This window comes from Falco cherrug, chromosome 3 (assembly GCF_023634085.1).
Source record: "Falco cherrug isolate bFalChe1 chromosome 3, bFalChe1.pri, whole genome shotgun sequence".
Classification (NCBI taxonomy): domain Eukaryota; kingdom Metazoa; phylum Chordata; class Aves; order Falconiformes; family Falconidae; genus Falco; species Falco cherrug.
In genome coordinates this window covers 44,000,602-44,025,546 of record NC_073699.1, presented here as the reverse complement: position 1 = coordinate 44,025,546, position 24,945 = coordinate 44,000,602, and the positions used below count along the sequence as shown (strand labels likewise).

The 24,945-nt window shown below is 45.8% G+C and overlaps 1 protein-coding gene and 5 non-coding genes across 7 annotated transcripts in view; 3 read left to right on the top strand and 3 right to left on the bottom strand.

Annotated features, from left to right (window-relative positions):
- The window catches only part of DNAJC5B (DnaJ heat shock protein family (Hsp40) member C5 beta), a 32,828-nt gene extending 21,056 nt beyond the window's left edge, over positions 1 to 11,772 (top strand). For both annotated transcript variants that reach the window (XM_005443203.3, XM_027811060.2), the window contains exons 4-5: positions 2,868 to 3,042; positions 8,446 to 11,772. In XM_005443203.3, the coding sequence (XP_005443260.1) occupies positions 2,868 to 3,042; positions 8,446 to 8,540 (270 nt within the window). In that variant the 3' untranslated portion in view covers positions 8,541 to 11,772. The remainder of the gene's footprint in view (positions 1 to 2,867; positions 3,043 to 8,445) is intronic.
- Positions 11,773 to 13,525: 1,753 nt separating this feature from the next.
- Positions 13,526 to 13,616, bottom strand: TRNAY-GUA (transfer RNA tyrosine (anticodon GUA)). Its single transcript is given in 2 exon segments — positions 13,526 to 13,561; positions 13,580 to 13,616. It is a non-coding gene; the product is annotated as a tRNA-Tyr (tRNA).
- Positions 13,617 to 13,956: 340 nt separating this feature from the next.
- TRNAR-ACG (transfer RNA arginine (anticodon ACG)) lies at positions 13,957 to 14,029 on the top strand. The gene has a single exon. It is a non-coding gene; the product is annotated as a tRNA-Arg (tRNA).
- A 1,039-nt stretch (positions 14,030 to 15,068) lies between these two features.
- TRNAR-ACG (transfer RNA arginine (anticodon ACG)) lies at positions 15,069 to 15,141 on the bottom strand. Its single transcript has one exon. It is a non-coding gene; the product is annotated as a tRNA-Arg (tRNA).
- A 188-nt stretch (positions 15,142 to 15,329) lies between these two features.
- TRNAY-GUA (transfer RNA tyrosine (anticodon GUA)) lies at positions 15,330 to 15,420 on the top strand. The gene is given in 2 exon segments: positions 15,330 to 15,366; positions 15,385 to 15,420. It is a non-coding gene; the product is annotated as a tRNA-Tyr (tRNA).
- Positions 15,421 to 18,706: 3,286 nt separating this feature from the next.
- Positions 18,707 to 18,779, bottom strand: TRNAR-ACG (transfer RNA arginine (anticodon ACG)). The gene has a single exon. It is a non-coding gene; the product is annotated as a tRNA-Arg (tRNA).
- Positions 18,780 to 24,945: the final 6,166 nt, after the last annotated feature.

The following is a 24,945-nucleotide window of genomic DNA, read 5'->3' as shown; positions in this document are numbered from 1 at the left end:
CTGCCTGCTTGTAGCTGCTGTAGCTGACTCCTGCTGCAGGCTGGACTCCCCACCACAGCCACTGTCTTCTCCTACCGGATCGTTCCATTTTTTCTTTGGTGTCCACCCTCTTCTTCAGCCTCTTTGTCACAGTTCAGGTGCGGGGAAGCATTGCCTTACAGCTCAGAGAGCAGCAGTACTGACTCCTTTAACAGTCTTGGAAAACAAGGGGTTTTTAACCATTTGCTGCTTTTTTAGCTTTTATTTCCTCTCCTGCTTACTGATCTTTAATGGAGATTTTCTGGAGTATAAAATCCTCTGTGGTTAGAAAATCAGGAACAGAAATAACCACTGTGGCTTTGACTCATAAGAGCAGTGGAAAGCACAGACAGAAGTTACTTAAATTCCTAACAGCTAAAGGAGGAACGTGTGGATTGTTTCAAGGGACCTGTATCCCAGAGGTGAGATGAGGTATGCTGAATATCCTAGCAAAGGTAATCACTGCTTCCTGGTTTTTAAGAATTCGGTACAACCCCCCCCCCCCCCAAATACGCATATAGACTTATTTGAGGATTGTCACAGGCAGTCTCCCTATCCCTCCCCAATCCAAAATCTTGCCACCTCTAAAGCATTAATAGGACATCAAGTGGTTTGCTGAACCACCAAGTTGCAAGCTGAGCTCACTATTCCCCGTCTCTTTTTAACTCATGCACAAATACTGGGTCAGGCTCAGATTTTTACATTGTCCATCATAATACTATTTGAATCTGAGGCAGATGACCTCTGGACCCCTAATTTCCTTCATTCTGGTAGAAGGTGGTAGGGACCACAGCTTTCATTCGTTTTTTTCCCCTTCAACTACAAACATTCCTGGTAAATCCTTTTCCCTAGAACACTCATACTCACAAAATCTGACAGTTGTGAGGATGCATGTTATTAGAAGTGAGGAAATTCAAATGAAAGGTGAAATGCAAAGTGAAAAAAATATTTTTTTTGGAGTCCCAGGCTTCTTAGCAGGCATATTAAACTGGGAACATACTGACATAGGTAATGGGAACTTTAATTGCTTCTCCATTGGCAGGCATAGGGGTTGTTCCTTTAACTGTTATTGATCCCATCAACAAACTGATTCTTGATTTACCAACTATGACGATAAAAGCACAAGAAATCTTGAAACATTTAAGGTATCATGAATAAATTCAAGTATTTTTTCCCTCTATACACTTTTATTCTGTCTTTTATCATTCTATCTATTATGGTAATTTATTCTCCATTATGGCATAAATGATAAACAGTCAGATAATTTATTTTAGGGGTTCTATCATTTATTTAGAATGGTTTTGGGTGTCTGTTGGAAGCAAAACATTTTAAAACAAAAAGTTTGAGTCATTCTTTTCATTTAAAACCACCTTGCTCACTCTTGATACATGCCTATATTAATATTAGGCATGTACATAGTCTTATTACCTTCAAAGATGCTCCAGTCAGCCCCCACTAACACTGCCTGAGACATGCATACATAACAACGTTATTTACATAGCTTCATTGTCAAAGTTTGACAATATCCTGACGTTTGTGCTTGCTTTCTTTCTCAGCGGCATCTTTTCTTATGAATATACTGAATAGTATAATAAAGGGCAGACTGTATAACTGTAGTGTTAAAGCCTGGCTATACCTCCAACCCATACATAACCAGTGGCCACAAAGCTGTGCTGGCTTTACATACACATTCCACATATAAACTCTGATTCACTTTTCAGGAATGTCACTGGCCTTCCTTTGCTCTTACACCACTATGTCCATGAAGAGACACGAGGTTTCTCCTCTGCCACAAACATCTTGGTGCAGGCCTGGATCTGCCCCGGGTCACGAGCCAGGCTGCTGTCATGTCCCCATGGAGCACGGGGTGGCAATGGCAGCCTGAGGGCTCCCTGCTGCAGGTGCCCTGTCCCATTGCTGCAATGCAGCATGCAGTCTCCAGCGCAAGCAGCTGTGGAGCTGTGCTGTGAACCCAGGCAGTGACCTGGTCTGGAGAAAGAAAAGCTCTGTAAATTAAAGTTTTCTGGCTGTTGAATCTGGTTGAGATCTCTGGTCTTGGCCCCAGGCAGTTGTGCTGGCCCTGCTGAAGCCTCCTGCCTTGTGCCACTGGAACAGGAATGAGCAGAGGGCAAAGCAGGTGGGAACTTCTTGCCTTCTGAGTCCTCAGATCAAGAAACCACAGCCTGAGGAGTCTGATTTAGGAGATGTCACCTGTGTGCTCCTGCACAGGCTAAGAGGGAGATAAAGACACCCCCATGGGCAATTCAAATCCTCCTGGGGCTGAATCACCCTCTGGAAGGGCTTTTAACTTCCCATTGACTACGTGGGGAGCCCACAGGGGCTTAGAGACCTAATTTGGATGCCTTAGTTCAGTGCCCAAAGTTATGTGGGACGCATCTGGGACTTTGCTTCTTTTTCTCCTGGTTTTGTTATTGGCAAGAACCTGCCAGTAAATAAGTGTTTGTGAAAACAATCTTGGGCAAATGAGTCATTTTTAGGATGGAAATGAGTCATGTTAAGGTGGGTGGGGTTTTGCATGTCGTCTGGAAGTTTTTTCTGAGGGCCATCAGCTGCAGACAGACTTTGAAAAATCGGGCATGAGGGGGCCTGTTGGTTGGTGTTATCTTTGTGGACATGGTTCTGAGCAGCAAGTAGGAGCTCATGGGTGAGGAAGACTGTGGAAGACCTGGCCCTTGTTTAGGCACTTGGCCAGCAGCTGGACTCTTCTGAGTGCCAAACACTTGAGAACTCAAGTTCCTTTGATGATCTGCCTTCAGCTGTAAGAGGTTGCCACAAGTTTGAGGAAGGTCATTGCTCACTGGGTTTTCCTCCCACTGTGTTTAACCCAGGGCCTGTTTGTAGTCTGTGGCCTGCTGACGGGCTGCTACCTCTGCTGCTGCCTCTGCTGCTGCTTCAACTGCTGCTGTGGAAAGTGTAAACCCAAAGCACCTGAAAGGGAAGAGCAGGAGGTTTGTGTGTCTCCAGAAGATTTAGAAGAGCAAATAAAGAACGACATGGAAAGAGGTGTGTATTATGGGGGCTTACTGTGTGGCAAAACTGTTCAAAACAATCTTTAAAGCCTGTAGGCCAGATGTTCTGCTCACGATGCTGAGGCTGCTTCCAGACATCAGTGAAGATGTGCCAATCCACTGTGGCTAACATCATAACCTGATCAACTTCCCAAGTGGTATGTTAATGAAAAACTAAACTTAAGGCACTAACAGTTAAGTATCTCCTGTGTCTCTTATGAGACACTGAAACATTACAAGTCTCAGGGCCCCCATGCCCAGTAAGGCTGCACAGTAACCTAAGAGAGTTTGCATGGGAGCTGCCGTGGTCCTGCCCCTCTGCCATCCAGCCCCCAAGCTGCTCACTCTCTTCTGCACTGGCAGTAGCAATTGTGCTGCCTTACCAGGAGCAAGATTTTGGATACAATCCAGGTGAAAATTAATCCTCTCAGAAATGCATATAGTTCTCTGCCCGCTTAACTCCCTGCTGTGCTTCACGGTGGCACAGGCTGAGTGCTAATGCCAGCTCAAAGAAGGGAGAAAGAGCATCCACCCAGGAACACAGGCTGGGGGCAGTGGGACCCCCTTCACAGCAGGGTCACCCTCTTTTCTTGACTTTGCTGCATCCCCCCAGCTGCACACTCAGATTTTGGCTGTACCAAAGGATGATGGTGGTTATTTCCTGATTTGGCATTAGTGTGGGCTACATATTTTGAACAAAGAGCCCTGTCCGAATCTGCTCAGTGGGACAGAGTTTTGCCTTCATCTTCAGAGGAAGCAGAAACATCTCAAACGGGTTAGGCTGGACACTTACAGGACGGGCTGAGAGAGGCTATGACCCTTGCTCCAGCAATAAGAGGCCAAGATATCAGGGGAAGACATAGGCCATTTTTCAGTTGCAGATTTTTATAAACTATGGTTAGGATTACTCCTATTTTATGAGGAAGGACCTAAGCAGTCAGTTCACTCTTTTTCTCTTCCATTGTTATGGAAGGTCTTACGCTGTTATATTCTTACATTTATTATGCTTAAATTAGCACTGCCAGATTGCAAATGTCATGTTCCCTTAGCAGGAAGAATTTTTTCCCCCCAACTTTTCACACAAATTTACCCTTCCATAAATATGTAACAAAACACTTGTAGTAGTTGAAACAAATGCTATTTATATAACTGATATGCCAACGTATGGTGGTGTTTTTAAATTGGTTTCTCCTAAAGGCATATCAAGGTAAATACAGTCAGCTTTAAAAATGATCACACTTGCTCAGTCTCTGCAAAGGCAGAAAAACTATTAGTGAAAACTTCATAACCACAATACATTATTTGAAATAAATGTAATATACTCTACAACATTAGGCACCTGAAAAGTGCAAATCTAAAATAGATATTTAATGGGTCTATGACACCAAAGCCAAGTTTCAAGTTTGAAAAATGAAGATGGAACTTTGAAGGATAAAAATCTTTTAATTTTGCTTTTTTTCTAGTTTGGCAGGTATTTTGCTTTCTCTCATAATCCAGCACAGAATTCCCCAGTGGCATAAAAAATTTTCTCCCTCCTTCTGACACAGATGGTATTTATTGGTATTCCGTAATTTCAGGCCGCCTTCCCATCCCTTTACTCCCACCAAATCTCACTGAAATATCAATTTTTAAAAATAATTTTAAATGTTTAGCAAAGTACCAGTCTGAAACATTATGTGGAATTATGTCTTTTAAGTGTTTTGAGGACAATATTAAGTATATAGGAAGGGCCTGAAGAAAACTAGATATTTGTACCTTTCCTACCCTTCTCTTCAGTCTTGGTATATTTTCCTACCAATCAAATCCAGCTTGCCTAAGTAGAGAAGAATTCTCTGTATTTTAAAATAAGATGAAAAGAGAGCAACATATAATGAATAAAAGGAAAAACTTCATGACAGAGGACAATGTGAGCTTCTTTCCTCCACCTGAAAAGAAAATAGACACTGTATTTAGAAAAATAAGCAGTTCAAACTGCACTTACCCCCCCCTCCCACCTCCACAAATTTTAGGGATGCTGGCCAAAAAGATGCAGGTGACTTATAATGGCAAATATTGGGCTTTTCCACCAGACATTGTAAAATGTTGGGCCACAGAAGTGAATACTTGTGCCTTCCTTTATGTAAATAATAGAAATGCTCCTGTAGGTAATTCAGAAACAAACTGTAATCATCACTCCTGCAGCAGATTTCATTTTGGAAGAGGAAAACCTATTAGGATCCAAATTCTTTGCATGCCCTCTGCCCACAGACTGAGCATTCTAGCTTTAGCTGGTAATTAATTTCTTTGCTTCCTGCTGTCCCCAGTATCTATATTATTGCTAGCCAGAACTTTTTTGCTAAGGTCAAAATGTAGGTTCTTAAGCTAAGGCCATACTTAAATTTATCCAAATATTTTGTAGTTACTCCTTGCTTTTCTGAGGAGTTCAACATCAATAAAACATCACTATTCCTGATGCTAAAAAAATATGAGAGTCAGTCTCCAGCAGTTGTTGCTGCACTCAGTGGGAGCTGCCTAGAGCCAGCCATACTGCACAAAAGAGGCAATATGTGTATTGTGGGAGTCAACATTTAGACTTCAACTTTCAAATTGGCACAACAGTAATAATTTTCAGAATCCCTCACATTTCTCCTTAACAAAATTAAGGCGTTACACAATTGATTTCATTCCTCAAATTAACATACCATAAAATATAATTATTAGTGGAAAAAACCCATGTGAAGCCAAAAATTCAGTGATCCATTCCCTAAAATGTAAAAGCAAAGTGAGTTGTCACTGAAATCAACACAATCATGTCAAAGGCTTCAATTCTGTTGAAATGACATATTCCTCTAGAATAACATTTTAAACAAATACGTTTGAATAGTTCTAGTGCTCAGCTAGATGAGTATCTCCCATGAGAAATTTGTTTTACAGCATGTACTTCCATGGGTAGCATGATCATAAGAACTAAAGGAACTTAGGGGTTTGCAAGCCCTGGCCTGTACTTAGGTTCAGTGATTTCTTCTCATGACTGTTGGTTTGTACCACAAAGCACTGTGGCCTAATGTACAATGGAAGACCAAAAAACCAAAACCCAAAGAAACTACAAAAAAAAAAAAAACCAACAAAAAACCCCTTTTATTTGTATTATTACATTTTAAACATAACATTTTTAGGTTTCAGATCGACATGACATCAAAAACATGTGAAGTCAGGTAATCTGTGGTGTCATGCCACGATGTTACAGGTGACGTGCAAAAATATACTGGTATAAGGAAGTATCCCTCACTCGTCTGCAGCACAGACATGTGCAACAGTTCATCACTCACACATATGGGGCAGGCTTTCAGATTTTTCTTCCACTGAAGTTGATGGCAAACTTTTTGTTGACTTTTGTGGTCCCAGAGGAGGTGCCGTTGGAGTCTGGATTGCCTTGGTATTCTAGGATGTAATGATGCACTCAAAGCAGTTTGGCAAGTTTGTTCTCCTTTCCTGGTTGGTTATCATTGTAAGAACAAAGCAAGGCATTTTTAGACCAACTTTCACTTTACAGAAAATGAAATCTGGGAGAAAAAAAGAAAAAGAAAAAAGAAACTGAATAACAAAATACTTTCCCAACTCAGAAGCAATAAGCTTTTAGCACTTCATTGTCTCCTCCACACTCCATATGATACCAATGTAGGCGAACAGCAAGCAAAAGCTATCTATAGAAAGCAGTTTAAACTGTGAATTCTGCCACACCTCCATTCTGCAGCTCTCCATTAGCAGGCTATATTTGTACAGTTTATTATACCATAGGTCCCTTTTCTGATAAAAACCATCACAAATCTTAGAAGGGTGCAGGCAGCAAAATGCCTGGTGAAGGTGTCAGCTCAGAATTGTCTGCAGATCAGATGGAAGCAATGCAACAGATTTGCAGTGGGTCCTGTTCTCTTCTTGCACATCTGGGTATCAAAGCAAAATGAACTACTAGTCTCTGCCCTCCATCAACGATCTTCCAGAAAATGAACAACTTGGAGGCAGCAGAAGGTGGGAGGGAGTGCTGCTCAGAAATCTAGAAAATACACAGCAACTTAAAAATGGGTAGGAACTGCCAAACTAATCTGAGCCCGAGCAGAGCTCGAAGCATTAATTACTCATATACTTTTAGAAGTTATGAAACGTGTCTGTCTTTGACCTTGTGTCTAAATACAGAATTGCCCATACAGAGAAGCTGTTTGGCATTTCATCATTCTTGCCTTTCACCTTGACAGAGTAAAAATTGTTCTGCCCCCACTGAGGGGAAGCCGTATGGCATGCAATTAGATTCCTGCTCTGGGTTAAGTTACTCCTGTACGTTACATCTTTTGCCCATGATTCATCCCATCAACTGTCATGTAAACAGGAGGAAATGTCAGATGAGATTTTTTTTCTGAACATTTGGTCATTTGGCAAAAAATGCCATCATTTGTATTCAATTACTGTGAAGGCTGTGCTAGTATCAAGATATAGATAGTCCAAAATTTTTCATATGAAAACACTTCACTGATACGGCTGAACCTTTAGAAGTCAGTCTCTGAGTCTTGAGTCCCCTCCTCCCCCCACCCCCAAACGATGGGTTGGAAAGAGGCCCAAGAGAAGGGCAGCCAAACCTTTTTCATTATCAGAGGGAACACAACAGCCATCAGGGAACTCTATAAAGACTTCACTTTCCTCCACTCTAAAATCAAACACATTTTTTACAGATACATTGGGAAACCAAACACATAACTGCATGGAATAAGAAAGTACAAAGCAGTAAGGATTTATGTAGTGATAATATGAGGTTTTGGCAGTTCCAAACTCATTAAAACAGTAATTCTCAAAATCCTACTGTATATATATTACATAAGACTTCAAAATGCAATTTAACATTTTTATTTAACAAACTGCCTTTCAGGATATATGTGATTTCTTCCCTCTCAAGTATATTACTGATCACTATTTTTTTTCTTTTAACTCTATTCTTTCTATATTGTTAACTTTGCCTTCTTCAAGAGTAATTTCTGGCCCATTCTTACAAACATTGTCAAGGTTAGTGCTTGCTGACTCACAACAGCACTCATTATATTCAGACATTTATAGGAACAAGTACTTGCCATTGGGACATGAACCCTTATCCTGCAGTCTCTGCAAAGCACGAGGTACAGCTAATGTCCACTTTAATAACACCACCAATAGTCATCCAGAAATATGCCACTACACATGGACAAGGAGTAAGAGCATTTGTAGACTCGTTGTGGGCATTGCTGCTTCCTCAGTACGCACACAGCCATCTGCAAAGCCAAGGTTAAGTTGTAGCCAGAACAGCAGATGAAATGTGGTACTAACAAGAAAACTGATTTTGGTAGCAAGTAAAGGATTCTTAAAGTATTTTTTGTCCTCCTCCTCCCCAATTTAGATGGAGAAACTCCTATCATGCTTCAGCCGACTAACGCAACTGAGAAGACACAGCTAATAGGGGACAGCCGGCGCAGCTATTGCACAGACTCCTAGAGTTGGCAAACACGACCTGTTGGTGCTTCCCACTGAGTGTCACAGTGAGAAAAAAAAATAGAAGCTCTGCACCCTGTATTTGTAGTTGTGTTTAAGCTAATCACGAGTAACCTAAGAGTAACTGCCTGTCAAGGCAGAACCTCCTCCCTCTAGGTCACTTCCAGTAGGTTGATATCTGCACTCTGCGAGGAGATACCTATGGTCAGTACAGAACTCTACACACCAGCACACAGGTCTCTCACAGCTTCAAACTGCCAGGCTTGGCATGGTCTTTCCCTCTAATAATACTCCCTTGGGTATAGTTGCTCTCCTCCCTGCCTTCAGCTGTGGTTTTGCCTCCCAGACACAGTCTCAAGTCCTTTTCCGGACACACCGGCTCCATCTCTGCCTGCCCCAGGAACAGTCCTCACATGCAGCGTTTTGCTGGATCTGAAACGTTCCTGTGAGGGACCTCTGGAAACGCTCTTTAGCAGACCTCAGAAGGAAAGTTGGTGGCAAGATGGATGGGGTTGTCCTCCCCAGAGAGGAAACACTCTGGAAAGCAGCTAGCAGCTTGTTGGGGCCCAGCCCTGGCAATTATAAACATGAGCCAGGGCAAAGTGCTGGAGGATCATTCTGCCGGTGGTTACAATGCAGGTGACTCCAAATCCAGGAGCCTCATCCAGCACCAGAGGCACATGTAGCCTCTATGTCTTCCCCTGCACAAGTTACAAACCCAGGAGATGGTGGGCAAACACCCCACCAAGGGGGGGCTGCCCCTGGGCTGCCCCACAGCTTCTCTCCTCTCCCCATACCTTGTGATAGACCCTTGGCAAAGCTCCCCCGATGCTGCCTGGACGTGCCTGCTGCCCATGCCGGGCGGCCCCAGCTTCTCCAGCTGCAGCTGCAATGTGCTGAAAATTGGTCCTCAGCCAACAGCTTTCTGCCAGCTTCTTATTCCACCATGCCCCTGGCTGCCAGCCCCACTGCCCCGCTGGCACTGGGCTGAAAGCCATCACACCAGTGCTGGCACTGGGGCTGTGGGAGCAGCAAGGACTTGGCAAGGCAGGCAAGCAGCAGAGGAGTGACCGTCCTCACAGCCCAGCTCATTGGGTTGAGCCTGGGTCCTCACCTCTGCTACAGGCACAGGGCTTTAAGAGCACATGGTGTGATTTTAAATAAGGAGGTAGGGATGAGCTGTATGTTTAGGTGTACTGCTACACAAATCAGTGGAGACGTGTGTGTATGGCTAAAGCAAGCATGAAAAAACTAGGACCCTAATTTGTAAGAACTAAAGAAATACCTCTTAGATTTTAAACTTAGTACATCACTGGTTTGACATAGTTGTTTAAGCCTTAGACAGCTGAGTTTCTCCTTATTGATCATGTTACATCAATCACTGTAAATTCTGTGCATTTGCTATTCTTGCTTCTCTAATCACAGTGCTGTGGTCCAGAGGGGGACATAATGTTCCACTAAATTATATGGACCAGTGAACATACAGCTAGTCAAAAGTGTTATTCCCTTCCTTAAAATTGGATCTTGTGGTTGTGAAACACTATCTTCCTTCTATTCTCACCTTTCAGATCAAATGTCATTCAGTGGCAGCTAAATATATGGGAAAAGAATGCGTTTCATAGCACCAGTTATAACTCCAAAGACAAGAAATACTACTTTCAACATCACTTTAAAGTTCCCATAACACATGGACATTTTAAAAGCCATTAATTCCAGTTCATGTTATATATCTGTTCTCCAGGTGCAGGCACTGGGGCCAGCTAACGCTCCCATTGCCCTCAGAAATATCCTTATTTTTCTGCTTCAGAGAAGAGGGGAAGTCCTGGCACAGCTTGGGCTGTGCACAAGCACCCACTCCTCTCCTACCCATGGGCTTCTCTTTGTCCTCGTTTGTGCATTGCAAATAATTTCAAAGGCTACTCATATGTACATAAATCCAGACTGCCATCCTGCCTGCCCAGAGGTGCCAGAGGGATGTGCCCATCCATCCCGGTTGTCCCAGGGGAGAGGGGTTGGTGACACCATCCTGCCACTGAGGAGATGTAACCCCAGAAGGCACATTCCCAGTTGTAGCCAAGTGCTGCACATCTCCCTGCTGGCTGGCCAGATCAGGCAGCATGCGCTTTGGGGTGCTAGTGCTGTGAGACGGGCAGAGTGCAGCCCACTCAGTATGTGCTGGGGGACACCCGCACCCACTCGCCCCAGCACACACACACACATCTTTTGGCTTTCTTCACTATTGCACTTTGCACAGTGTTTGCTCTGGTGTAAGATGTTACCAACAAACAAAGGAGTAGGGAGAGCACATAACTCTGCAGGTGAGGTGATTTCCTAAATTTTACTGTCTGGGAGAGAAATTCACTGTGAAAGTGTGCAAATGCTATGTCGTGACTATTTCCAGCAGAGACCTGGAAAAGGCATTGAAAGAAAAGTCTAGTGTACAGCTGCACGTTATACGTGGAACCCTTTCCCATGTGAGTCACTGAGAATTGCACCCCTGAATTCAACAACGGCCACAGAGTAGGCCTAGAGCCAGGGAGGGAAAGGTAAATCACAGATTAACAAAAGCAGTTGGGGAATTTTTTCACATACCACACCTTCGATATCCCTCAGAACCCTACTCTATGGGCCAGAGCCAACATTTACTGAAATGGAGGAAACGATCTCCATGGGCTTGAGATGTACCCAAGTCATGTGGTTCTCACTTGCTCTTTCTAAATGAGAGATTTTTCTTGAGAAAGGTTTATGACTTGATCTCACAGTGTGATGCAAAGATGGACAAGCTGCTGCGTGTTTGCAAAGCCCTTTTACAGACATAAGGATCTGTACAGAAGAGGCAAAAAATACTCAGCCAAAAACCTCAGAACAAACCAGTGACCAAGCCTCTGAGTGGTTTCTCCAGGACGTGCAGCTTAAAAATCTGGGTGTCTGAACCCATGGTCTTACTCCAAAGAGGAAATGTAGTTTTCAGAATACAGGACATTTGCCCCAATCACTGCTGTCAGGATCAGCTGTTCTGAGCTGGTGAAAGGACGAATAAGGCTTTCAGGGCTTAGCTCTTCAATGTGATTTTATTCATTTGTTTGCTTTTCAGAAAAGTTCCTAAGGTGAACATAGCTGTGTTTACATGATCTGCTTCTGTGTAAAGTTCAGTTGCACACCCATTTCTCAAAATTTTCTCAAATCCCAAAGATCCTCAAATCTTTGTTCTGTTTTGCTGCATTCATTTATACATAAAGTACTATATATTCAAACCTACCTTTGCTGTCAACCACTCTAAGTAATAAAAGTCATATGCATGATTTGTAGCACTCCCTTTACTTTTCCGCTATCAACAACTTAATTCCAGTAACAGCTAGAGAAGTGTTGAGACAGCTGTCCAAAATTATGGCTTTGCACCCGGACAAATGGCAAGTGGCAACTCGGGTTTTCCCTGAAGAGGAACTAGGTCTCCGATTGCAGCAGATGCACCAACCTATGCAAAGCAGCCAGAGCTATAGCTGCACATTGCAAATCCTTAATATAATGCAGAATGATTACCTACATAAAAAAATATCAGCAGTGTGATGAAGTGAGTGATACGACACAGTAGTTTTAATGCATCATTTCCTGTATGGAACAATTTCCCCCAGCAAAGGGCGTGTGCAGAAAGTGAAACCGTGATGCTGCTGAGGGCAAAGGCAGCTGTCCTGTGAACTTCCCTGGGGCCTGCATCTCACTCGGGGGTTTTGCATCTGTCCAAGAGCCAGTGCAGAGTGTCAGATAATCTGGACCTGCTATGAGACAGGAATATTTCTCACTAGGATGGTATCCAGTCTCTGTGACCACAGAAGCACAAGCATTTGAAAAATGGACAAGGGCAGATGTATTCTCAAAGAGCTGTCCTTTTGCGCATTTATATATTAACTCATACCCAGATTCATTCAAAATACCAAATGGAAGAGGCATCGTAGAAGATTTAGGTCTACCATCAACATAACCAGTTATTTAGCTAGTTTGTGCACTTTCCTCCCCACAACAAGTTTGTGGGATAAACCACTCTGTTTAATCCAAAAAACATTAAACATAATTGTATGTCATTTAATTTAATTACCTAACCTTCCCTCAGAATGAATACCCAAGGTATGGGTATGATTTCAGTTGAAAAGAATTGTATTTCTACCTCTTCTTAGCATAAAATCACTAAAGAAAAATGATGAAGCATGCAAAACTGAGCACAATTAAAATTACTGATTTCTTTTTCTATGCTGTCATTGTCCATGGAGAAGGAAATGTTCATTGTGCTGTTACAAAGCAGAGAGAAAGACCACAGATGACAGTAAATCCCCTTTCTTCCCTCCATGAACTAAAGTGAGCTAAATCATCACATCCAGCATCTCCTTTCACTTTGAGAGAGATGAACAGGTACGGAGTTTCATACAAGAGGAGTCAGGGGTGGAAAAGCAGGAAGCTGCACAGCAGCCGACACCAGCAGGAAAACAGAGAGACACTGGTGAAGACACGAGATTTCCCGCTAGCGGAGGATGTTAACATGTGCCAAGTATCACCTGGCTGGGTTTGGAAATGTGTTGCTATTGTGGCTGCATGCAGGTGTATCGATACTTCCTCATTCTGGAAAAACAGCGTCTAGACATTTGAGGGAGAGGAGGTTTGGAAAAATGACCCTCGTAATTTCGACATCCTAATTAACTGCGACGAGACACAGGGTTCTCAACAGGTATCCTCCTGCACTAACTTGTTTTGTGAGCATTTGTGCTAAGTCGGGGTAAGAACACACATCTTGGTTTCCTTTAAAAATCAAAGCACTGTTGGCAGTCACGCAGCGGCCGCCGCTCCCGCAGCAACAGCTCCTCCTGGAATTCAGCGAGTCGCAGCAGAGAGACTTGGTTTGCGATGCAGCTGGATCTCTTAGACAAAAACAACCGCATCTGCAACCACTTAAAGACAAGCTCCTAAAAGCAGTTTGGACAGAAAAAAATACATGCGTCTCCTTCGAGCCGGAATCGAACCAGCGACCTAAGGATTCCCGTGAGCCAGTGCCTCTACAGTCCTCCGCTCTACCAGCTGAGCTATCGAAGGGACTTGAGCTACACTTCTCCGCCGGGCTACAAGAACGCAGCATGGCTCACGTAATCGCCGTGCACGAGCAGGGGCGTTAGCCCTGGCTGGGGGTGGCCGCCTGGCGAAGCAGGGGCGGCCGGGAGCGCCTCTTGCCGGCGTGCCGTGCCGTGCCGTGCCTTGCCGTGCCGTGCCGTGCCGTGCCGGCCCTGCAGCGGTGCGGAAGGGGGCGGTGCGGGGCTAGGCCTGGCGCGCCGGGGCGGGGCGGGGGAGCGGCCGGCGAGGCGGGGCGAGGTGCGGCGTGGCGCGGCGATCGGGTGCTGAGGTAGACAGCAGAGCGAGAGAGACATGGCCTGTAGTTGGGCCAGTGGCGCAATGGATAACGCGTCTGACTACGGATCAGAAGATTGTAGGTTCGACTCCTGCCTGGCTCGTATGTGTTTTTCGTTCCGTGCCTGTGACACACAGGGAGGGGATTGTTTTCATTTGAGCTCATCACTTTAGTGTTACAGCCGCACAGTATTGGATTTATTGCGTCTTCCAAACCAAAACACCATTATAGGCTTAAACTTTCGAGTGCATTAGCTGTGCCAGCAAATTAACCCCATTAATGCGCCAATAAACTATGTGGGGAAAAATCCTTTAGGCGCTGAGAGAGGAGCAGCATGCTCATCGTTGCCCTGACAGAGTACGGTTAGTCTTACAAATGACATCACAGTAAAATACCGTGAGGTCGTTGAAGGCAGCAAGCAACACTGCTGTAAGGAAGACTATTATTTTCACAGTGATTATCCATTAATCTGGAGAAGCACAAGAGCATCCTTGTGCAGTTGAGTGAAAAACGTGTGATTTTGCAAAACCCCATTTTCAACATAAGTAGCGGCTACGCCACATGTAAAGAACAGCTTGCAACTAGGCGAGGCAAGGAAGGCATCCCCGGTCATCAGATCTCAGAATACTCCACAGCTTCAGGGTAGCCACAGTCTGTGGATTCAGCGCAAGTTTACTATAAAAAGTGGTTCATGTCATTATGAATAAATAACCGAGGTAGCTTGTTAGTGCTGCCAACATGTGAAATTGCCATCCTTTATTTGCCCTGTCTGCGAGCGGCTCTGGTGGCGGTCACGGTGTGAGGGTGAGCGGAGAGGTGGCACAAGGAAAGGGCGTGCACTGTCCTTGACAGTGCTGTTTTTTCTGCTTGTTGCGCACAGTCGTGTAGGTCAGTGGGAGTCACACCTGGAATGCTTTCTGGAGCGCATACAACTTGGGAGATGTCTATTTAAAAGGAAGAAAGGGGCGTGCCCATGCTACCGCGCTGTGCTCTGCAGGTTTTTGTGTGTCATGGGGCTTGGCCCCCCGCCCCAGGATGTCTTCCGGGGAGTGAGGGAGGCCATGCCAGGCCTGTTTATTTTTTCTCTCAGCAGGCCACAGAAAACACCGTGGGGCGAGGCAAACCACGGGCCAAAAGCTACGCGAGCCAGGCAGGAGTCGAACCTACAATCTTCTGATCCGTAGTCAGACGCGTTATCCATTGCGCCACTGGCCCCAGACGCGAGGTACTGTTCGGCCGCCGCCCACTCAGCGAGGCTCACACCCGCGGCAGGCCCGCTGCGCGCATGCGCTGCGCAGCCCCCGACCGCTGCCCTCGCAAGGCGCACGCTCAGAACACCGCGTTTGGCGGCGCGACACCTTGGGCGCCACCTTGGGCGGCTGCTGGGCGGCGGCTACCGGCTCCCTTCGATAGCTCAGCTGGTAGAGCGGAGGACTGTAGAGGCGCTAACCTGCGGGAATCCTTAGGTCGCTGGTTCGATTCCGGCTCGAAGGAGAGGCTCTGTGTTTTCTTTCCCTCTTGGGTTAACGTGACTTTTACGCTCCTCGGTGATGGACGAGGGCGTGGCGGCCGCGCCGCCCAGGCGGAGGCTCCTAAAGCATTTTCAAACACTTGCACTATAGAAACAAACGTGGAGGAAGAAAAATAAAGCCGAAATACTGAAATGAGGTGGCAGCCCTACAGCAGACATTGAAATCCATGTTGCAGTGATGCTTTTGGAAGTTTTTAATTGTTTTCTGTAATAATAATAATTATTATTATATTTAATATCACTATAATTGATCTTTGTCATTAATATGATGTTAATAATATGTTATTAATAATGTGTTACACTAATAATATATATGTGGCATTCTCCTATATGAAGCCAAAAAATTAGGTGTTCCTAAGCTCAGTCTTGGCTAGTTTTATTAGGTCTTCTTTTCCACTGTGATCCATAGGGTGCTAGTTCAGCTCCTCATTTTGCACATTTCTTTGCGTGGTGCCAAATAATCCTTATTGATTTTGCTTTAAATTATACCAGACAATCCTTATGAATGAGAGCTTCAAGCATCCTGGCTGATGGGATGGGAGCTGATAAAGGTGCTCCACAATCTCTTGACTTGAGGTGACGGAACTTGATGTTTGGTCTTGGCCTTTGGCTGTGCCATAAACAGGTACGTCTAGGATGTACATCTGGGATGATCTAGGAGCAGTGGGAGAGGGCATAGAGGTCCTTTGTACAGAAGGACATAGGCTTGCTTGGGATGTACTAAATAACAGGGCCAGCACTCAGACTCTTGCCCCCCCCCCCCCCATTTTCTCTTCTGCTGTATTGCCATCCTCTCTCCTTTATCCTTCAAGTTTTCTTTTCCATTACTGGTGCTATGTGGTACGCAGGAAAACATGCTTGGCAATGACTCCTGGCTTGGAGAGAGCAAACATGTCTGAAGGTGGCCAAGTCTGTCCTCATAGAAAGGAAAGAATGGAAGTTTTCTCCTTCAAAAGAACCCAGAATGACTGTTCTCTGTGTGAGAGAGTGTTTCTCTGGGGTACATTTCAGATATAAGAGCAAGGAAGACCCACTATCTGTGGGAATATAGTACAAGCAAGATTATCAGCAGGGAAACAGATTTGTGAAGCTCAGCAGGAGTCAGGCATGCAAGCTTCTGCTCTGTAGTTAGATGCTTTATGCATTACGTTCCTGGGCCCAGCTACTTCTCTATTAATTAGTAAGCTCTTGTGTCCATACACACACCACCAACTTTTTATCCTTTCTCTTCCAGTGTGGTGCGGTGCATCCATCTCAGGTACTGTCTCAGGAGAAATCCAAATGTGAAAAGCCTGCCCAGCAGGGAACGGAGGCACCCCATTAAGCAGAAACTGGGGAAGACATCCATTTCCTTAGATGCCCGTTATCCATACATGTTTGCACTCACTAGCAGTCAAATCTGCATCCATAGTCCAAAAGTACATCCCTGTGCAGCTGCCCAGTGTGGGACAGAGCACAGACTCCATCCTGGGCCACAAGATTAATTTTTTTTTCTTGGTTAAGTTTCACCCCTTCCTATGTAAATGGTTCTGCTTCTGCTTTTGTAGAAGTTCAGGCAGACTCCTTCACTCCTGTTCACTCATTCAGCGACGCCCCTTTTTCCTTTTCCTAAAGGACAGCTCGCAAAACAAAAGCACACCCAGAGCTTTTTCTGCAGAAGGGACCACCTCCTTTTCCCCTCCATCTTCATCTCAGAGGCATTTTTTTTCTCTCCCACCCACCCAGAAAGTATTGACATGCATGCGTGTCTGTGTAGCTGTATTACCCATAAGGGAAAAGGAAGGCAGAGAAAAAGAGGATAAAAATACAACAGAATGAAAGCCAGGAAAGAAAAAAAAAAAAAACAACCAACCACCAGGACTTATTATATGCTAAGCAACTATCCTGCCTCTTGACCTATGGCCCTGTTACATTAATGTAACTGCTCTGCTCAGCTTCCCGCTCTTCCAGGACATGCTTGTGCATCTAAAAGTACTAAATGCTTTTTACTACAGTAGTAGCCTATTCAGTGCTTGGATGATAGTGTAGCTTGCTAAATGCTTCATTTAGGAGCAAACTATTAGTGACTGGTTACCTGCAAGTGTTTAATTACTTCTGTATCTGGTCTCCAGCAAGGGCCAGTAACAAGCGATGTGCACGTATCCTATTCAACCATTTGTATCACTTAATAACAAAAGATGCCAGAGGCTATAAAAGCCCCATTTATAAGGCAATTTACTCTGATACGCTGGGTCACCCGCGTGAGGCGAGCAGGCAAACAGATGGATCAGGTGTTGTTAAATAGCCTGACAGGTACAAGGGGGACACCTGCTCCAACAAAAAGAAATTTTCAGCTCCCGTGTTGTAAGAAAAGGTTTGCATTTCAAGCAAAAGCTATTTCTTCTTCTGGAAAAGGGGGAAATAGAATAAATCCCAGGGGAGTTAAGAGTATGAGGATTAAAATTTTCAGACTGCTTGGAGGATTTCAAAGGAGAAATAGTGAAAATGTTCCCACATAATGAGGTGCTGGCAGTTTGAGATATGTGGCATATGCACAGACAAGATGTTTAACTGATCACATAGGTGTGAAACCACTGGAAGTGAAAGAGCATCTTTCCTGATTTTGTTAATATCTGAAACTTTATTGTTTCTCGACTTAGGTACTCCTCTTACTGTATCTATTTTGAATATTGTAAACACATGCTTCTGTTTGTACCTACTTTTCACATGGCTTGAGTTAAGTGGGATTTCAGGGTCACCAGATCTATCTAATTATCACTCAGCTAACAACAGCTGTCTCAGCTGACACCCTGGGCACTTAGCCATCATTTTTAGCTCCCCAGGATGTTCCCCAGGGCAGCCAAACCTGCCCTCTTTCAGCAACAGGAGCCGGGTGAGTGAGCATCCTTTAGGGTCAGCCGAGTCAGAGTGTGACAGTAGAAAACTGGAAGATGCTGGGAATAGACTTGGGAGCTGGAGGTTCCCAGTGGGCTTGGGAAAGATCCATGTAAGATTTTTTAAAAATAAATATCTTTGGGGATAGGCTTGACCCAGCTGAAAACTCCCAAGGATGCTGAGCAGGATATGTGGGTACCAACTTAACTAAACGAAACCCATAGTGAGGAAGCTTGTATCTTCAGCTTTTCGACCGCTTGGGATTTTTTTTCTTCAAGCTTCCCAATTTTCCCTCTATCCGTGCATGGTTGGGTGGGAACCTCAAGTGAAACGCGGGAGAGGAAGAGTAAAGGCGATGTAAAAAAACGGTAAGAGCGAGCCAGGCAGGAGTCGAACCTACAATCTTCTGATCCGTAGTCAGACGCGTTATCCATTGCGCCACTGGCCCCTAGCTGCAGCGAGGCGCAGCGCGGGTGGTTGTGAGCTGGAGCAAAGCCCTGCACACACCGGCCCCGGGCGCTGGGCCCCCGATGCTGCTGCCATCCCTAACCTTGGCTGCGCTGTTGCTCTCGGCAGCGAGGCGGGGGGGGGGAACCAGAATTCCCTAGCAGCGGGTGGAGGTTGTGCAGTGGAAATCACGTTGTCCCACCAGCGTCCGGGTCCGGCTGTATACCTGATGTTGCTTCACCGCAAGGAAGAGCTATGCAACTACAAGCTGGGAACAAGTCACATCGTGTCACCTGCTGCAATACATGTGCTGAAAGGCGAAAAGAAAGATATCATAATATCCTCCAGTTCCCAAATGCTGGGAATTGTGTCATGCCCTTTTGCTCATAAACTCTGTTCCTCGGGCCCCCAGCCACCACCGGGGCCAGCAGAGCCTGCCTGCTCCAGTGGTGTCTGGAGGAGGAATCCCAGCCGCTAGGAGAAGGAGGTGGGATCTGCCTCTGCTTCCCCGATGCTGTAGCAGAAGAGCCTTGTAGCCTTCAGCCCATGCTTGGTCCTGCCTCCACAGAAGGACCCCAGAGCAGACAGACAGGGCCTGCAGGGCTGGGGCAGGCTGCCTGACATGGCGCAGAGCTGATCTGTCCAGAGGGATAAGGGCAGCTCTGAAGGCAGCAAGACAGCATCAGCACCTTCTCTTCCAGTTAACCCCCACTCCACTGTCACACTGATACCTCTCCTTTTATGATGGGCCTGACTCACATCTGCACGTTGGTTCCTGCCCCAACCTCTGAGTTACTTCTGGTCTGTGCCCCGTGGTTTCTCCCTGCAGCTCAGCTGTCAGAGACAGCGTTCTTTGACTATCAAGATGGGCTTTGCTTTTGTATCCATACAAAGCACCACGCTGGTGCTTCAGGAAGGAGACCAGCATCCTGGTAACTGTGGTCTTGGTCATTTGGTATGCTGTGTAAAGGCCACAGCATCCCAGAACCTGTTTTCCAGTTTTTCCTTGTCAGTCAGATGCAAAGTAAGTTTTGCTTTTCCAGGAAGAGCCAGGGAACACCTCACAGATTTGTAACATTTTGAATTCAGTCTCAGGATTTCTTGCTGCCTGAGCTTTTCTGACCTTACAGCAGCCAATCTTGTTGGCCCAACACTGATAATAACCTGAATGTCAGCGAGCTGCTGGGTTCTTTCCAGTGCTGCCCTTCAAGTGCTGTTGGATTTCTGGCCTGACATTTGTCTATTCAGGCTTTCACAAACAGGTCTGTACCAGAGGGAGCCCTCCTACTGAAAACAAACTCTGCATGTTTAGCCCTAGCTTCATTAGGAAAGAAAACAAAACAAAACAAAAACCAGTTAACCAAGCTGGACATTAGGGAGCATGAAAAAACCTGAATAGCTCTTTTTTTCCATTCCTTAGGAGTAGGATGGGATTCATGTAACCTGCTGCCAGGGAAAATGCTGGGAGCTGTTGGAGACAGACAATAACCCTATCTGAACATGCATTGCTGCTGTAGCTCCCTCAGCAGCAGTGATTTTGCCAGACTGCTGTGATAAGTGATGACTTTTGGCTTGACTTGCTTGTGAGCACTCCTTCAAGTCATGGACCATCTTATGGGGTACTGAATGTACTATGAATGAACAAGGATGTTGAGGGTGAAGTCTAAAAGGAGGATGAGACAATTTAGCAGCTCCTTGCTCCAGAGTAGAGAGGTCCTTCTCCACTGCACTTAGCTACACAACCTGCCTTGTCTGGTGTTCTGTGGTCATTCCAGGCAGGTGAGTCAACTTGATAATCCAACAAAGAAATGAGTAATTTTCTAGAGGTCAGGGAGGTGAATCAGCTCAGCTGGTGCAAACAAGGGGACCAGACCCTGCAGCCAGGGCCAGCACAAGGAAGGCGAGAGGCACAGGTTGCCCAGTCCCACTGGCCAGAGCAGCTCAGCCACCTGCAGCTGCTTGTCAAACTGCAGTCTGAAGGAGGAGTGTTGTACTGAAACAACAAAGCAGAAGACATGGAGTGGAAACAAGGTGTGAGAAGTATAGAAGGTATCCAGTAGGTGAGAGGTAGTGCTGCTGTCTGGCTCCACAGACACCTCACTTTTGATCAGTTATTTCCATCCTCTCTTCACTTTCTTTCTTTCTTGCTGTCTTTATTTTCCACAGGTGCTGGTAAGGTGGGCGGTGAAGATGAGGCCAAATTCCTCCTGGTTGCCTCAGGCCAGTGCAGTGGGGTAAGCACTGAGGGGAGTGGCTCCTTCATAAGCAGAGACTTGCAAATAGCTCCTCGTTTGCAAATGGGTTTTGGTTTTCTTCCCCTGAATTAATCATGAAAAACCACAAAGTGAATGAAAGAGGGTGAGCATGTCCAAATGGCTGGTGGGCATATAACAACAGGAAGAACGTAATTGCAAAGAGGAGTTTGCAGGGGTGGAGGTAGCGCCTTTTTCTAGTCGGGCAGCTTAGACTTGCACCTATTCCTCTAGTTGGCAGCCAGAGAGATGATCCACCACATGCCCAGGCCAGGCTGGGTAGAGGGCTCCCATGTATTTGCTCAGAGATCCCAGGGATGTTACCCCTGATGCCATGACAGGATGAAGGATGATGTTAGAAAAGGGTAGTTTCTCAGATTTCCGTGCACTTCTAACAGAATTGCTCTGAGCAAACAAGGCCACTCAGTTTTGCCTAACAGAGCACATACTGCAGGCAGGAACAGCTGTGTTGTGGTGCCCTGTGATTCGGGAAGCAGGTTCCAGTGAGATGGACTCTGCTTGAAACCAGGAGAGGGCTGCAGGAAAGAGTAATGATTTGACGGGAAACCTTGGTCAAGCAGGGAGCCATCCTCATGCCTGGAGGAGGCTGGACCCAGAGCAGGGAAATCAGGCTAGCGGCCTGGGAAGGGAGTGAATACAGGTAAAAGCTGGAAATGAGAAGGGGTGGTACATCTCTAGAAGACACTTCCCCCCTCCTGGCTATTGCCTGTCCAGGGCAGGCCTGCAGCTGAAGGGAGGCACGTTCAGTAATACTTTGGAAATTATGGAGAACAAGCTGGCAACCCAGAGTGCTTGTAAGCTGCCCAAGCTCTGCATGGAGATTTACCACATCCTTTGGCAAGGAACGAGTCATTAGTATCCAATTACACTGAAATCATGCTTAATTCAAGACAGGTTAAGACAAAAAGCAAATAAAAACATTTACTTACAGCTGCCAAGATAGATAAACTTATAAAAGGGGTAGGTGGAAAAATGAGAGAAAACCAGGCTCCAGTTACTGGCTTTGAAGATTAAATCAGCAGGGCCATTCCCTCATATCCAGGCATTTTGCCTCAGGCTCTCCTGCCACAGTGAAGAGCAGGGAGCCTATCTTCCTCCACACCTTACATCTTAGGCTGTGTTGACCAAGAAGTAGTTCCTCTTGGGGGAACAAAGCAATTCTCATGTCTAATTTCCTCCTAAAAACCCAAATTCTTCCCTTCCAGGGAGGTCCACCACTTTAGTGTGGAGCTCCTCCTATTTCTTCTCTATCCAGGAGACACACTGGCCTTTCCTCTTGGCAAAAATGAGAACTATTTCATTCCTTTGGCATTACCTGGCCAGCTAACAATACCTTAGCTCAAGTGTTAAGCCAGAGTGCCATCATGGGAAAGGCACTGGCTCAATGCCTGAATGCCACCATTTATTTCTTCTCTTTTTTTCTCTCTTTATTTTTTTTTTTTTCTGTAATAAGGTGAACACCTTCTTTGCCCTGTCTGATATCATTATTCTGGTGTGCATACGGCCAAGTGTGTGCACCTAGTCAGCCTTTGTTTGGAGGAGATATCTTGCTTCAAGCTGGTGCTGGGAGCAGGGGCAAGGGGAGCGGTTTCTGTCTGCTCAAGCGGAGGCTGCTCTTTGGTTGACAAGACTTGTCTTTTCAGGGAGAGGATGAGACAGTCCACTCCCTTCATGCAAGAGGAAAAAAGGAGCTGAAGGTTGATGCCAGAAGGAAAAGCAGGTTGCTGTCATGCTGCAAAGTAGAAGAGGAGGTGAGGGAGTTGCACTGGGCTTGAGGAATCACTTCAAAGGGCTTGTTCAGTGCAGAAGACATCCTGGGACTTACTGCTATGCATGCACACATGGTCTCCTTTCTTACCCCGTTGTTGTGTCTTTTTCCCTTCCTTTGCCTTTGCAAACTGTCTCCTTCCAGTTTTATGAAGCGGCCTCGCACAGGGACCACACGGAGATGCCCATTAGCCAGCTGGCAGCACAGTTTCCTCCCAAGACTGGAAGGATATGTCCCAGCACCCTTCTGCCATCCTGCATGGCTCCTACAGCACGTGGGGCCAAGGGAGGAGTGGGGACAATACCAGCCCAGGGCCGGAGAGCAGAGGCACTGATCCTGCTGCCTCCCACATGTTGGATGGGCACACTTCCCTCAGAAATGCTCCCTGACTATAGAGTGAGGGAAAGCATGAAAAAGAGATCACCAAGATAGAAAAAGGTGGACCTTCCTGCTTGACATGTTTGTCCCTTCAGGTGCTTTATTTCTCAATTGTCAGCTTGGTGCAACCTGTGAGGGTCCGGTGTAAAGAGCATTTCATGTGGGAACACATTAAGAAGTCACCAGAGAAAGGATGGGAGAGTTGCCAACTTCTTCATGCCTGACTGGGTGACACCTGGCTTGATAAAGAGGCATACTCCCCTGGAGGTGAATGATGGCTGACTTCAGTTACTGGGAATGAGTAGCCAGTCTGGACACATTTCAGATTAAAGTCTGCCAGAGGCCCAAGGAATTGACTATGAGACCTGATATATCAGGAGCATCCTAATGAATGCAACCTGAGCCATGACACACAGAGGAAGCTTTTAAGGAAGCACTGTACCTTCCTGGGGCAATCACCTGCACACCAGCCAGTGATGGGTGAGAGGTCTTGCTGATTTAGATGAGCAAGGGTATGAGTCTGTTTTGCTTTTTTAAGTATTCCGTAAATACTATGTATTTTGTATGGATATTAATGGATTTTTCATGGCTAATGATTTTATTTGCATTTTTGCTTCATCTCTTCTGGATTAAGTGGGATTTCAGAGTTACTGGTTGCCCACTGGCATTGCTTGCTGCAGGTTATGGTGAACTGTTATTCTGTGGCCACCTAACTCATGTCAGGCTCCTTGGCATGTTCTCCAGAGCACTAGACAGTGGTAGCCATGCCTGCCCCATTTTGGCTGCAGGAATGCAGAGGCAGAGGTAACTGGGGACACTGGTGTGGAATGAGAGACCGGCCCCAGGCTCAGCTCCTGAGGTTCATCAAGGTGTCTGTCAGAAGTCCAATAAGAAGCCCAGTGATGAACAGGAACCTTCCTCCCCACCCCAAAACCCTCTCCCTTTTGAGTTGGAATTGGAACCAGTGACTAAGAATTGCTCTGAAAGCACCCTCCACTCTGGGAGCTGAACTTCCAAAGGATGAGAGATGTGGTCCTGAGAGGGACTCCCATCAGGACCCTGCAGCAGCCCCAGGCCTGGCAGCATGATGGCAAGTGGCAGATGCATCACTCTGGGATATGGGGAACCAAGGCCTAAAAGGCACCTTGAACACAAATTTCTGTGCAAAGTGATGCTCTGCAAAGTTGTCACCTCACTGTGAAGTGCTTCGTAGCAATGATGAGGGATGGAAATAGCAGCAAGGCCATACTGCATGGGTAACTGGAACAGATGTGATTTGTAGTCTACTCATACATAAATCTATTATCACTCCTCTCATGTTTGCGTTACAGTCTTCGGGATTATCAGAAGCAGCAGAAACATGCTGTATACTGCTCCAGCTTGTCACCTCCCAAAGTTTCGCTGAAGTAAGAATCCTTGCACACCTGCAATGGGATAGAGATGAGGGAGATCCAGCCTCATGGCATTAGAAAAACAGCAACACAAGTGACAAGAGGAGGAAAAACCTGCAATAAGCAAACCCATCAGAGGACTGACTTTGCACCACCTCTTCTTTTTTGTAGACTGCATGCAGTTGGCCATGTGCTTCACTAACAGCTCAACTGTAAATGCTGTGATAATGGAAATGCACAGCAGCTCTGGCACCAAGCCTGTGCTCTACTTTGCCACCACATCCAGGCCCTCTCTGCACCCCGTGTATGCCTGTCCTCTCCCCCCGCTGCCTTCTCCTGATCCAAAGGGTGGCTGTG